We start from the raw sequence: 15,072 nt of genomic DNA, 5'->3' as shown, positions 1-15,072 counted from the left end.
TTCACTTCCCGTAGGTTGGGTATGGTGGTATATTCTAGGAGGAAACATGGATGAATAAACAAACCTTTCATTTCATTACTCTGCATCTGTTTGGGATTATCTATGCGTTTCATCAGTGTTGTCAGTGTGAGTGATGAACTCTTCCTTTGCATATTTCTCAGCTGTATCATGAGTTATAGAGCACCATCTCCTTATGTCAGACACCAGTACTGGAACTGAACCAGCAGCTGCCCCCCCCCCCCCAACCCCATCCCCACCTCCCACACACACAGACTGACACGCACACACACATACAGACACGCACACACACAGACAGACACGCACATTCACACAGAGCTGTTCTTTGTGGCATTGCAGGAGAATGCTGTCATTGTCACTGTTGGAATGTATAACTCTACATCTACAGTTGATCTCTACAACACCCTCCCTCCCACACACACACACACACACACACAGACGGTTCTGGCCACCCTTTATGCCAGGTTAGAAGTGTATGATGGATTTGCAGTAAAGCATGACAGCCTCAGATCTCTTAACAACCCTGTCCTGTACGTGCTAATGTCAGAAGGAAGCACACACACGCTGCAGACCTGAGACTGCAGACCTGAGACTGCAGACCTGAGACTGCAGACATGAGAGTGCAGACATGAGACTGCAGACCTGAGACTGCAGACCTGAGACAGCAGACTGATTAATCGTGTCCCTATGAGTGGATGAGACATAATTATTAGTTATTAGTTAATCCTATTTATTGTCTGACTTCCTGTCAAGGTCATTTCAGACCTAACTAAATGTATCAATACCAGACAAACACACGCACACACACACACACAAACACACTCACTAGGCAGCTCCAGCTTGATACAGGTGCGGTTCCCTCTCCCTACTGGACACTTGTACACATCTCCGGTCCTCCTGGTTGGCTGACCGGTCAGAGGAGAGCCAATCAGAACCCTTGAGGAGCAAAGAAACAGATACCGTTGGAGTGTGGTCTCCCTGTAATTACCATCCTTACACTGGGGGAATCATGTAGTTAAAGTACATGTGTGTCAGCGTATTGTTAGTTTACTGTTAGATCTGTCCTGTACTGAGCTATAAACAGTAATGTTATTATCATTCCTCTGCTCTAATGAGGCTTGATCTGCCAGGGACAGACCTACACCCATACTCTCTCTCTCTCTTTATCTCTCTCTCTCTCTTTCTGTCTCTCTCTTTCTTTCTTTCTATCTCTCTCTCTTTGTCTATCTCTCTCTTTCTGTCTCTCTCTCTCTCCCTTGTCCAACGGAGCTTTAAAGATGCTCTGTTCAGGACAGCAAGAGGGTGAAATCACTGAGGAGCAAAGAGGAGAGCAGCAATGAGGAGAGGAAGTGAGTAGAAGAGAGGCACAGAACATAGGTATTTGGAGAGCAGCTGCCAGAGCTGATTAGGACTGACTGAGTCCCTGTAACTGATGCCATATGGCCTTAATAAGACAATTACTGCAGAATGGCTGCAGTTACTACTCTCTCTGTAAGTATATCCCAGGGTGTTGCAACATGTGTGGGAAAGGGGAGGGTGTGTGTGTGTTTGTGGGTCTCTTAAGGATTTAACAGCACTGTTGAATTGCCCTTGGACGTATTAAACGGGAGGGCTGTGTCGCTGGGTTGAACAGGGTCTGCAGCCGGTGAGCACTCTGGTGGATCGTTTCCAGGTAACCGCAGAGAGGTGGAGAACGGACTCCTGTTGGTGGGTCTCACCATTTGCCCTCGCTGTTTTCAAACTGCTGGACGGAGTAGCCGAACATGTCATCCACCGGTCCACTGAACGATAAGCCATTCTTCTCATCCACGTTGAACGACAGCACACAGGGCAGCAACACTACGGAGAGAGAAAGTTCGAGAGTTCTTCTCATGAAAGCTGTGAAGTTCATGTTGAGAGGAATATTTGGCTAAGAGGACTTTTCTCGATAAATATTTATCCATATTTATTTGAGGGAAACAAACCAGCTGTATTAAAGGGTTCAACAGATAGACTGATAAACGACTTCAGTACTATTCAGTTGTTCTGGGTATGTTGTCAGCCGCCCACAGAAAAGGAGAGAGAGATAGAGAGAGAGGGAGAGAGAGAGAGAGAGAGAGAGAGAGAGAGAGAGGGAGAGAGAGAGAGAGAGAGAGAGAGAGAGAGAGAGAGAGAGAGAGAGAGAGAGAGAGAGAGAGAGAGAGAGAGAGAGAGAGAGAGAGAGAGAGAGAGAGAGGGTAACGAGGAGAAGGCCCCATCCCAGACTCGGCCCACAGAGCTCCAGCAGAGGAAGAAGGACCAGCACTGTCTCAGCTCCTTCCCTCTCTCACAGACCCCTCACCCCTCCGCCTCCACCCCGCCTCCCTTCTGACCTCCGTGACAATCCTTTCTTCACTCCCTCCTCCTCCCCTGTCTTTGCCATCTGTAAATTAGATGGCCTCCAAATATAACCTAAAACAGCTCTTTGTGTTTCTGCTTACAACAAGGCTGTTCATTGGGACTGTGCTGAGGCATTCCTCCCCAGCGACAGTATGAGAAGGTTAGGAGAGAGGAGCCATGGAGCTTTGAGACGGACACAATATCCAAGGAATCCAGACACTAAATCACATACACTATGTACAATACAAAAAGACAGGGACACAGTCTCCTTGTTGCGGCTGCCGACCATTTTTTGCGCATCCCCTACTGTATCTGTCCTGTTCTAAATCTCCTAGTGTATATATCCCGCATTCTCTCCTTCTGTGGATCTGCTATTTAGCTCTCAGATGCTCTCTGGTCCTGAGTCAGACAGGGGAGAGACAGCCTCCAAGCTGTCCCAGACGTGAGCTGCATCGTCATCCATCAACCTGCATTGTCTCCTTCCTTTGTCTCTGTCAATCTTTTCCTCTCATACATCAATCTACTCTCCCTTTTAACTTGATTATGTACACATACACACACACTCACAGGAACACACACAGTTACTGACACATACACACACACACCCTGGAATGCTACTCATTTAGCTGATTCAAGATGGCCTCTGGCCAAGAAGGGCTTTTCAGTGATCACAAGCAGTCCCGGAACAACACGAAAGCTGAATTCCTTTCTGGACACAAACAGCCTTGCACATGTATAATGCCCAGACACAACTGAGTGGATCCTGGCGTTGTGGAAGTAACAGCTTACTGGGTAGATTAGTGGTTGGAGCAGACAGAATATTGGGTTAGGGAGAAAAGCATCTAGAGAGGTCAGTTCACTTGGAACCTGGCTGGTCACGATGTTGGCATCGAGTCTTTGTCCAGACACCAAGAAGTCCACCTAATCCATGACATGAGTCCAGATGTCTCTCTCTCCGTTTCCATGTGTTTCTGGGAACAGCTCTCCTGGGCTCCAAACTTCCGACACAGACCTCTGCTCAGCTGCCTCCACATCCAGAGCTGTTCCATTTCAATTAATCTATCTGCTCGGTCACGAGGACAGTGCAGTGTGTGTGTGTGTGTGTGTGTGTGTGTGTGTGTGTGTGTATGTGTGTGTGTGTGTGTGTATGTGAGGGCATGCCAGTGTATGCTCATGAGTACTTTTCTCTGGGTGTGTTCAAGCACAGATGTGACTCAATGTGCAATAAGAGAGCTGTGGGTTTGGAGGGCTCGTGTCTCCTGGGTCTGGAGGGAACGGCTGGAGAGCTGCTCTGGATATGAAGCTGAAACAACGCTGACTCCAGATCATCAGGGATTAATCATCCATCCAGCCTCTTTCCATCTATTCTTTAATTCAGTCACCCATGCATCTATTCGCTCCTCCATCCATACATCCATCCATCCAACCATCCATCCTACCCTGGGAGTGTACTGCAAAGTCTTGGTGTCAGATTCCATACAGGAAGTTCCAGATGTCCTCTCAGGAACATTGGTTTTTATTGGCCCGCTAAACATCTCCAAGTCTCCCACGCTATGACATCATCCCCCTGACGGTTCTCATGGCTTTCATCCCCCAGAAGCCCCTGCTCCAACCATGTTCTATACCATTTACTGTACAATAGATTGCAACACACATCCACCCACACGCCCTTCTAAATAATGTGGTTTGCTGATTCCAATGTTTTTAGCACCATGTGTGCTGAGGGGCGGTCTCAGATCAAACACCTCCCACAGTGACTCCTCCCTCTGAGGTCACTGGGTTCACTTCCTGTTCTGTCCCAGAGCCAGCAACACCCACAAGAGACATCATCTCTGGAAAATAAACTACCTCTGTATTATTTTTATTCTACGAACTCTGTCATAAAAGCTATTTCTGGTAAATACAGTACAATATTATCATATCATATATTATTATAATTTAAATAATCGTATTAGTATTATAATAATAATGTGCCATATAAACCATCTTTGGTACCATGTACCTTCAGAACACAGAATAATATTATTGATAATGTTAACATAGTAAATTTCTCTACATAAACAATCTCTGGAAATGCTACCTTGTCTTAGACAATGCCCACAGCTGGGAACACTACCAGAATACTACCACTACCTGTTCTGTAGTCCTGTATGAAAGTGGTGTTGTTAGAGAGACCAAGATGAGATACCGGGAGACAAACCCTGAGAAAACATTTCTCTCTCGAGCACTGTCTTACTAAAGCAAGGCCTTTCTCACATGGATGGAGAGACCCCACCATCCCCTGAGGTCTCCCCTTGCCCCCTCTTTCCTTCCCTCCTTCCCGCCTCTCTGCGTCTTCCCGCCTCTCTACTTCCTCACCATGGAGATAACACTTTCCTGCTGATGCAGCTGTGTCCTCAGTCTGCGCCACTGAACACCAAGCCTGTCCGATATCACATACCACCACCCATGTGATGATCATGGGATGATCATGTGATCCTCATGTAACTAACACACATGTAACTAACACACAGCACATTACCCGATGTATAGAGTATCACATCCATTTCAACTAATAAACCATTTGAAAGTGTTGGGACATGTTGTGTCGTTCTGCTAGGCTTCCTGTACGTGTTAGCAGTACCCTTTTAATGTGAACAAGGTGCTCCTGGCAAAACGCATCTATTCCAGTCTGATGCCAGCATGATGGATGGACTGAACCAGGTGGAGTGTGTGTGTGTGTGTGGGGGGGGGGGGGGGAGGGGGGTTCTGGTGGAGGGTCTGGTGCGCAGATGATGCAGGACTGGTCTGGCTACACGCACACATACACACATCAACAGCCCTCAGGGGGCCTCAGTGCTGACAGTCTTAGATCCTGTGTGTGTGTGTGTGTTTTGAGCATTTCTGTTGCTGGGAACAACACAAGGAAATGACTCTTGACAACATTCAAAAACACTCCTTTTCAAATACATCACTTTGAACAGGGCCAAGGACACAAACAACAGAACTGAGGCATTCAGTGCATACGTGTTTGTGTATTAATGTGGGTATCTATAGCTTCTTGACATTTCTCTCTCTCTCTCCCACACTCCTCCACGCTGACTCCCCCATTCCATCGTCCTTTCTCTGATGCCTCACAACAACTGCCATGTCCAATGACCTCACAGTAAAATACCTCCATTCCTGCCCTCTTCTCTTCTAACCCCCACCCCTCCTCAGACATCCCCCTCTCTCTGCTCTCTGCTATCTCTGTACTAAACACAGCCCTATCCTTACCGACCACAGAGGCTACAGCATTAACAAGATGACCAATGTGGTTCTAATTACCCCAGGACAGGGTTCATGACATCCTGTAGCAAAGGTAGCTTCAAGGACGGAAACCACAACAAATCAAGGAGTGTGAAACACATGGAGGCTCCAGTGTTTGTGAGTGAGTGTGTGTCTCATAGGAGCCGCGGCTCACCCCTTGAGCAAGGTCAGGAGGTCAGGGGGTCATGACCTTGGATCATGGGACATGAGTGGATACTTTATGTGATGTCACAAGTCCTTTATGTGATGTCACACCTGTCCTCACAAGGCTTGGTAGTGATCACCGGTTGACCCGGGGGGTTTTCTCTCCTGTTGTGTTTGGTTCTATTACATGGAAGGGCTTCAGCAGGTCTGCATGTCCACAGGCTCCCCCGAGTAAAGCTTCGAAATAAACCAGTGAGGAGCTGAGCTCAGTTCAACCCCAGAACCCTGTTTTCTCTGTGGAGCTGCTGGAGCACCAGCGAACCATCAACATACTCGTGAAATGTTCATGACCTGGCTGTGAAAACACATGTACACCCACCCACCCGCTCCCTCCCCCCCTCCCTCCCTCACACACATGCACACACTCATAAATACCCCCCCACACACACACACACACGCATGCCACATCCGCTGCCCTGATCATGGAGAGAGCAGCCTGAAATCAGCCAGGTCCCTAGGGTATCCGTGGCAAGAATCAGCTTGCTAAACTGAACCCAGCCTCCAGAAGAACTGAAACCAGCAAACATCGAAAGACTTCCTGCCTTTTTGTTGTTGTTTTTTACAGTAGGACCCCTCCTCTATAGCCAGGGGGAGCTAGCCAGTCTCTCCAGCATGCAAGTCGCTGTGTCTCCAGACAGACAAGGTCTTCATGGTAGGCCAGCTAGCAGCCCAGCCCCTTGTGACTGCTGAAAGGTGATGTCGTAAGATAACATCTTCACATGGCTCTCATCTGCACGCTGCATCTGCCTCTTAAACAAGCACTCACTCCACTACGGTTGGCTAACACTCACGCCACCACGGTTACGCCACCAAACCTATACTGTGGCTGCTGGCGTGATATCCTGCCGGTGTAGCACCTCTGTCTTCTTTCTCTTCACACTCACTTCACACCCATGTTATCTGAGCAGGGACTTCCTGATCTCTCCCATCCCCCATCTATCAGTAGCAGTACTAGACCAAGTCTAGAAGCTAGTGTCTAAAACAACATTGCCCTGTTATGCTGTTCAAGTCTATATACCAAGCCTAACCCGTAGTCGAATACGGCTTTCTCCTCCTCTTCCTTCTGGCTGGTCTGGTTGAAACATTGTGCCCCAGACACATCTGATAGGACAGACCATAATGTTCCAGCCAAACAATCAAATGCATTAGCACAAATCACATAGAGGATCTGACCTCATGCATGTTTCTGTACAGAGATTAAATTCTGGACTCATGGTTCACTTGAGAGAAATCTAGATAAGAACACATTTCAGCAGAGTGTTTCTAGTTCCTTCCCTCTCTGTATCGCATACACCTCATGACATATTTCACCAGTGTTAAATGTGTTCTTACAACTACAGGTAAAACTATTCTTTAGATATTTCACTTCCAAAACCTTTTTAAAGCTCCATACAGATGCTTCAGTAAGTGGTTGTGACAATTTTGACTTGAAATACTCTGCAACCTGTCCCAGCTGTTTGGACAGTTTCCAATGCTGTAACTATGTCTGCCGGCATAGTCCAGTTGTTTGATCCTGCTGATGTTAAGCTATACCAAGCCAGATTCTCCAACAGCTGATAGTACTCACGCATCACTTCATAATGCTTTAACCCAACTGCTCCTCTGATTGGAGCAAAGCAATGGACTGCGCTGACTAAGACCTCTAAACTGGCCACCACTGTAGCCATGGATACCACTTCTACTGTACATGTGATAAGATTAGCTGATCTCATCTGGTGTGTGTCGCTGGCATGTTGGGCTTGAACAAGAACTGGATGGTTAGAAGAACACACAATGGTTGATCCAAAGCTGATGCTTCCCACTGAAGCTGTCTGGAGTGACTTCATCTCTCAGAGGACCCATCTCTGAATGGATCTGGTTCCTGACTAGAGGAGAAGCCTGGGGGTCGTAGAGCGTTGAAATCAGCCAGAGAGGAGAAGAAGAAAGGACAGTCGGTCCTCCGGCGGAGGAATGTCTTTTTTTAGTTTCCAAGTATGGAGGGAGAGAGTCTGCAGGAGATCTGACGCATCAGCCTGACGATTTATGACTGGGAGTGTGTGTGTAGAGAACATGTTAGTAGGGGGAGTGTTAGTTTGTCCGTGTGTGTGTGTGGGGGGGGGGGGTTGGAGACTCCCTATGCCAGGGGAGGGGCGTGAGCGGCAGTCTGCCTCTCCCCCATCCACACTCCCCTTCATTCCCTACCTCGTCCTCTACCCTCTCTGATCACCAGTCTATTTATGAAATGAACACTTATCTACAAAGTAATTGGCACTGGCGGCAGAAGCCCTCACTAATAGTCCAGCTTAATGAAAATGAATCCATGAATAAGAGAAGGCTCCATTGCTGTAAAAAAACCCCCACTGAGACAGGCTCTGAGGGCATGGTCTCCTCCACACATTCATCAGTCCTGTCTAAGCACTGTCTTTTAAAACACACTGCCCTCACTCCTGCTGGATGAATGGACAAAGCTAGTTAAGGATGGATGGACAGACGGATGGAGGGATGGATGGAGGGAGGGATGGAAGGCTGGATGGCTGGACAGAAACACAGGCAGATAGATAGAACTGATATGCAACAAGAGGATGACATGCTCCCTCCTCACGAGACTGCTGAGGACTCTACATGTTGCTGTGCGTGTGTCTGTGAGAGAAAGAGTAAGTGAGTGCATGTGCATGCATGTCCTCTTCATACGTAGTAACATGCTTCAGGTGTTTCATTACTGTTTCCTTGGACGTTATGATAAGAACACATGGGATCTTCAGTGATACATATGGGACACATAAACACACACATGCAAGGAGTGGGCTGCACTATATATACTATAAATCCATTAGGGACCTGGTGTGACCAGTAATAACTTCCACATCGGGAAGCCATTTTAAGGGATAGTGAATTAACTACAGTACAAACACACCACCGGTTCCCACACATGCCAGCACACACACATTCATACACATACACAGATGCACATTCCCACACACACACGTTTTAGGAGTGTGTGTCTCAAGAGCATGCGAGTCCTCCATTCATACACCAGCAACACCTCTTCAGGACCAGCTTCCACCAGCAGCACTGGTCTGGATCCGTAACCCAGAGAGGGGCTCTAAGCGTGTGGGTTTGCAAATGTCCCTAGTAAGTTCTCTCGGCCCCTCATAGACTGATTGAAGCCAGATGCCCAAAAGACCCTAACCAGAACCTTATGTGCTTCATCGTCCAGGAGCTGTGGGGTCAGGTAAAACCTGCAGGGTTAGGTAAGACCTGCAGAATTAAGTAGGAGCTGCAGGGTTAGGTAAAACCTGCAGGGTTAGGTAGGAGCTGCAGGGTTAGGTAAGACCTGCAGGGTTAGGTAGGACCTGCAGGGTTAGGTAGGAGCTGCAGGCCATGTGGGCGTGGCCAAGCAGAAGCTGCTCCTCAGCTTCTGCGTGAATGAGTATTCACCCAGGTGGAATATAGACATAGGCCTACACATCACAGAACATGGGGTCCATATCCAAGCACCTGAGTATATCAAGAAAGTAAACCAATTCTTAGAATTCTAGTCCTGCAACACATCCTGGGTGAGAGGGGGCGCTGGGCTAAGTGAGGAGACCTGTGTCTGTGAGCTGTAATCATTGCTAATGTGCGACCTTCAAATCTCCAGCTGCATCTCTAACTCAATTCTCTAATGACAGTCACGAGCTCGCGTCACATGTGAGTGTAGGAATCTGAGCATCAGACGGAGAGCTTCACGCTGTTGACTTTACAACTAGAGCATCGCTGGAGCTGCGGAGAGTTCCCAGAGGTGAGCGGTGATTTCCTTCGTCTCTGAACCAGCTCAACATAACTTACAAAATAATGCTCTGTTCAGACACCTCCCCAACACACCACATATATTAAATCAATGTGCTTATGAATTAGTAATCCGGTGATAAACAAGGGAGCCATTGAAGATGGACTGATAGGGGGGAGGGGGGACATGTTATTAAAGATGTGCCCAAGTGTATACATGAATTGCAATAATTACCACTCAATTTATTGTAAGCCTCAGTATTGACTTTGTAAATGGGACATGAGCCTGTTCACCTCTCCCACGCACCACTCCAGACACTGCGCTCCTTAGGCTAATTCTAATGGCTAACTGTCTGGTGTGAAGTTGAGGCAAGCTGAGGCGCCCGTCCCGCCGCAGTTGAAGCATTCTGCTGTTAATGTGCTTCCGTCAGTCATCTCTGACACAGCAAGATAGACTTTCAGACGCCAATCAGCATGTTTCACACTGGCAGCCTTTCCAAACACTTAAATTTGCCTGCAGATTGCGGACAACTGAAAAACGAAAGGATCACTCAAACCTAATGGATGCTTTCACTATTCATACATAATTTAGGCAGGCATAGGCAACAGCGGTCAGTCGGTCCGTGTGGTCTTACAAGATGCGCACAGCAAGCGGCTAGGACGCACGAGATAAAAACAAATGCTCTGCGGTGGCAATGCACGACAATACAGCATTTGAACATGTGTTACATATTTCGAGGTAACGAAGCAACTTACCAAGTGTTGTTAATTTGAAATGCGTTAGACCCAGCATCGTTCTCAGCCGCTAGAGTCTCAGATGCCTTGACTCTTCCTTCCGACTTGCGAAATTCTACTAAGGCTCAGCTCTCTTGATGCATTAGAGGTGATTGAACCGCTCGGAGAATCTAGCAGGCATTTCCTGTAAGCAAGTTCTGTTTGAAGTGTTCTAATCGTTAAAAGCGCAGACGCGTGTGGCAGTTGTCCATGTAGTCTCTCTCTCTCTCTCTGTAATGCACTGCGCACGAAGCCGAGACGCGAAGTAGGAGGAATGATAAGTTTGCTCAGACGGCTTGAGGCTATGAGCGCTTGAGCGGCGGTTTGTGGGGGCTGGCTTGCCAACCCATGGGAAAATCTTACCAGGCAAATAAGACCAGTGGCTGTCTGACAGAGACGTCTGGAAATCAGGACTGTCAGAAACTCTGACATAATGCAGCTAAATCCTCTCCAAACATGGTTTAGAAAGTTTAAAATCCTGCTTAATTCCTATTAATCCACTAAACTAACTAAATGACAAGAAAAATCAGATAAAGACCAGGAACACAAGTCCGTCCAACAAGCCCAGTGGGATATCCGTGCTGACAGTACAAAGCTGTCACAGAAAACATTTGTTCGGTTATAATGTTTCTCAGATTCTTTTTCATCCGCTAAGCCTCCTTCTGGCCTTTGAGGAAATTTCCTATAGAGAGCTTACTTTCATTTGTATAACCCATATATGTACTGTGTTGTTACAGCCCAGGGTTTGGCCTTGTACAGCCAGCCCAGGGCTGCCTGGGCTGGCTGTATCATGGCTGGCTGTTCGAGACCTGGGTGAACCAGGGCCGGCTATACATGGTTAAGGTATACCAGGGCTGCAGCAATACTGCTGGTTCTGATCATGCCACTCTGACTCTTCAGCCTGAGTGTACAGAGTTATGTCAAGCATGCCTCGTATGGTTTACATGTATATACTCTACATGTATAACCCTAACCCTAACCTCTCTCTCTCCCACATACACACACACACACACACACACAATCACACTCAGAAGGATAGACATCACACGATAACACAGATAGAGGAGATAGTCAGAGGTTTATTGATCTTGGATCATGTTTTCAAATGATGACTCACTGCCCTCCAATTGCATTGTCAAATGTATTGCTGACATTTTCTATCTTCTCAGAGTGGTTTTTCCCTGTCATTCTCTCTCAGGGAAGACCTGTGACCATTGCAAGGCTGGCTCACTTTTTCGTGAACATCTGCTATGATAGCCTGAGGAATCGGAGGCTTTTTGGTTCCCTCACTGCAGATACGTACTGCAAAGTTCCTCGCCCGATGCGAACTCTGAAGCTGAAACCCACAGGACAGAGTATCAGAGTGGATCTCAGGAACTCCCTGAGAATGAGACAGTTTACAGAAGGCCTTCCTGTGTCTCCTGCCCTGCAGATATCTCCCCGGCCACTCAGGAAGACTCTGATTAGTGTCCCTGTTTTTGTCCCCCCCCCCACGGTATCTTCCCCCTGCAGAGAGACCAGACACTTACAGACCAGATGTTTGTGTGAGTCTGCGTGTGTTTGTATCTGCATGAGCGAGTGTAATGCCTGTGTGGAAACGTGTGTGTATACATATACTGTACATGTTCTGGGCTGCTCTACAGACAACCTGCGAAGATATGTTTCCTGAACAAATCCTTCTTAATGAAGGAAATTAGTTTGGTTAGTGCAAAATAACAAAATAAGGGGCAAATATTTGTCTAAGGGGTCGGGTCTCGTCAATGAGCCCACAGCCCTACGGTAAACCCTGCTGTGAAACCTAGACACTCTAATCACGGGTGTTCACTGTTTAGCTATGGAAGCTGTAACATTGGGCAAAGTGTTGGGGATGGTGTGTGGCTCTGTGTGTATATGTATGTTTACATGTGTAAAGCTACTATTAAGAGCATAAGCCTACTGCCAGTTACACCTGCTCCTCTCCCATTTGTGTGTGTTTGTGTATGGGGGGGGGGGGGGGGGGTGAGTTTGTGTGTTTGTACGTTAGTGTATTGGATGCGTGTTAGATGTTGAAACACGTTGCCCTTTCAGATGCATTCTAATATGCATACATTCTAAAAATCAGTGATTTGATTTGGGAAGCCAGGCTTTTAAGCAGAGACCCTGTGAGCAGAGTGGACACTGTCCATGCTGGGTCTGCTTCGGAGGAGGATGTCACTCAGGAACTCATCAAACAATAAAACCTCTTGTTAATGTGGACGAGTAAGATAGGAGAGACTGGACTCAGGAAGTCCACTTTGAATGAAATGATAAGATTAGAGCAGGGAGAGAAAGGAAGAGTGAAAGATAGAGGGAGGCAGAAGGCTGCATGGTCAATGTTTTTATGTTTAGAGCACTTAATGAAGATGGAGATAGTACTTTCTATGCGATGGGACAGCAAGAGGTAGAGACACCGAACACCCTGACAAAGTCACAGACGACACACTGAGCAAAGAGGTTAGCATTGAGCGATGTCTTCATTCCTCTCAGATTGCTTTTCCTTTTGATCTCTCCTTCTCTTCCTCTTTCCCTCTCTTTCTTCCTCCTTCTTAAATGCTCTCTCTCTCTTTCTGTCTTCCTCTTTCTTTCTCTCTGAGAGGGACTCATGTGGATCCTGACCCTCTGGTCTTCTAGGGGCGGGGCCTTCTTGAGGGAAAGCAGAGCATGTTCTCCAGAGGGGTAATACCACAGAGACAAGTATCAACTCACTTTTTCCAGTTCTCTCTCTCTGTTCCTCTCTCTATTTCTGTCCTTCTCCATCTCCTTCCCTCCCTCTCTTTCTCTCTATCCCTACCCCTGTCTCTGTCGGCTCTGTGCAGATTTAGTAACAGTATATTTACACAGTTTGTTTAAAACACGACAACAAACTTCAGCAAACAGGAAATTACTTTATAGGAAAGGCAGCTGTGGTTACCAAGGTGATCAGTGAATCAAGCTTCACTTCCTGGGTATTAGACATCTCAGCCAATTAGAGCCTGTAAACACAAGGGCTCCGCCCAACTATGGCCCTATCACACTATGGAAGTTGCTCTGCTACATCTGTAGCCTTATCCTCTCTGTGCCCCCTGCTTCATTCCTGGCTTGTGACAAGCAGCAACACTAGATCAAGGGAGATGTGACCCTCAAGGCACCCCACCAGGAGGGTCCCAAACCCTGTTGTATACCAGTCATTCCCTTCTACATCCAACCCTATCCCTTTCCCCACCACCACCTCATTCCCTCAACCCATTCTTTCTTGGACTTTGTCAACATGGCCTCTGAGCTACGGTTACAGCAGGGTCACAGACCCACTGACTGACTGACTGACTGACGCTCACTGATCCTGTGTGTGATGTAGAGCTGAAAGTCCAACATCACATAAATCTCCATCCCCCTTCTCCCTTCCCTTCTAGAGAATACAGTTGTGTCCAACTAGTGAAAACACATTCATGGCAACTCTATAGTGACGGTGAGTGTAGAATATCAGGCTGTGCCCACTCCCTCCCTAGCAGTTCTCCTTTGTAGAAAGCTATACTGGAGGGGCAGTCTAACTACTCAAGATATGCTTGATTTGGTTTACCCTGTGAGTAGAACTTGCACTTTCGTGCCTTATCCTCCTGGTCCATAATGCGTGTCAAGATAAATCAAACACATCCCATCTATGTGAACTATGTGAGCTATGTAGCCAACCCAGCACTACCAGCTACCAGTTGTTCATCACCTGTCACTGACCAGCATGATCACATAATGGGCCTCATGCAACTCATTCGTAATGCATATGCGTATGTGTGTTGGTGTGTGTATGTATGCGTGTGCACATGTGTGTGTGCAAGCTTAATCCAGTGAGCTCTCATTTTTGAGGGCTTCCTGCGCAGACCCTACTAGTGAGAGAGGAAGGGAGGGATCATGTTTGTCATAAGTTTACATATCTTTCACTACTTTTCTAGAAACTATGAGAACCCTTTTCTTCTTGAAAACACACACGCTACAGTCACTTCATGTCCCTGGCAATTTTATAAACGGAACCACCCTTCCTCCAGTCCTGAGGAAGTGACATCATTCTGTACCCTAAGCCAGATTCTGCTGTTGACTCACGTGAGCAGAGACTGAACTCTGTCATTGTTTGACTTTCCTCATCTCCTCCCTGAGAGGACAACCCCTTCCTCTCATTGTACATTTAAAATGTGTCACTGATCTGTCTTTCAGTCTCTTTCTCGCCATCAACAGCAATTCAATCAAATCTCTATTTCTCTTTCTCTTGTTCTCTCTTGTTATCACTCTTCCTCCTGTTTTCTCTCTTTCTCCTAGGTGGGTGCCCAGCCGTGTTCTACCAGGTCTGTCCAGAAGACTACAGGCCTCAGCACACAGCCAGGCAGAGGAGGGGTCTGGGGGCACCTGTGTTCTCAGCTGGTATGTGGACCCCCCAGTAAATACCATGCTCTGGGCAGGCTCTCCTGTCCTTCAGTCCTGTTGGAGTTCTGCAGATTCTCATCCATAATTGTGATTCTGCTCTGTTTTAACTCACTGTGTTTTTACAACATAGCAATGTGAATGTCTATTAAAGATGCCTCTGTGTCCTTAATGTGACTGCTGTGGGATGGAAGTGGGCTTTTTTCCTGCAGTTGGTGCGGTGGTCTGTTAAGTTACTCCAAGCTCCTCCTTCTAGAGGTGTTTGTATGTGTGCGTGTG

The 15,072-nt window shown here is 47.2% G+C and overlaps 1 protein-coding gene across 1 annotated transcript in view; it reads right to left on the bottom strand.

Annotated features, from left to right (window-relative positions):
* The window catches only part of itga1 (integrin, alpha 1), a 19,659-nt gene extending 9,006 nt beyond the window's left edge, over positions 1 to 10,653 (bottom strand). Inside the window, exons 1-4 of the mRNA XM_062478166.1 lie at positions 10,372 to 10,653; positions 1,737 to 1,857; positions 845 to 954; positions 5 to 34 (exon numbers count right to left, since the gene is read on the bottom strand). Of these exons, the coding sequence (XP_062334150.1) occupies positions 5 to 34; positions 845 to 954; positions 1,737 to 1,857; positions 10,372 to 10,408 (298 nt within the window). The 5' untranslated portion in view covers positions 10,409 to 10,653. The remainder of the gene's footprint in view (positions 1 to 4; positions 35 to 844; positions 955 to 1,736; positions 1,858 to 10,371) is intronic.
* Positions 10,654 to 15,072: the final 4,419 nt, after the last annotated feature.

This window comes from Osmerus eperlanus, chromosome 14, assembly GCF_963692335.1.
Source record: "Osmerus eperlanus chromosome 14, fOsmEpe2.1, whole genome shotgun sequence".
In the NCBI taxonomy this organism is placed as follows: domain Eukaryota; kingdom Metazoa; phylum Chordata; class Actinopteri; order Osmeriformes; family Osmeridae; genus Osmerus; species Osmerus eperlanus.
The sequence above is the reverse complement of the archived record's forward strand: the minus strand, read 5'-3'. Positions and strand labels throughout refer to the sequence as shown.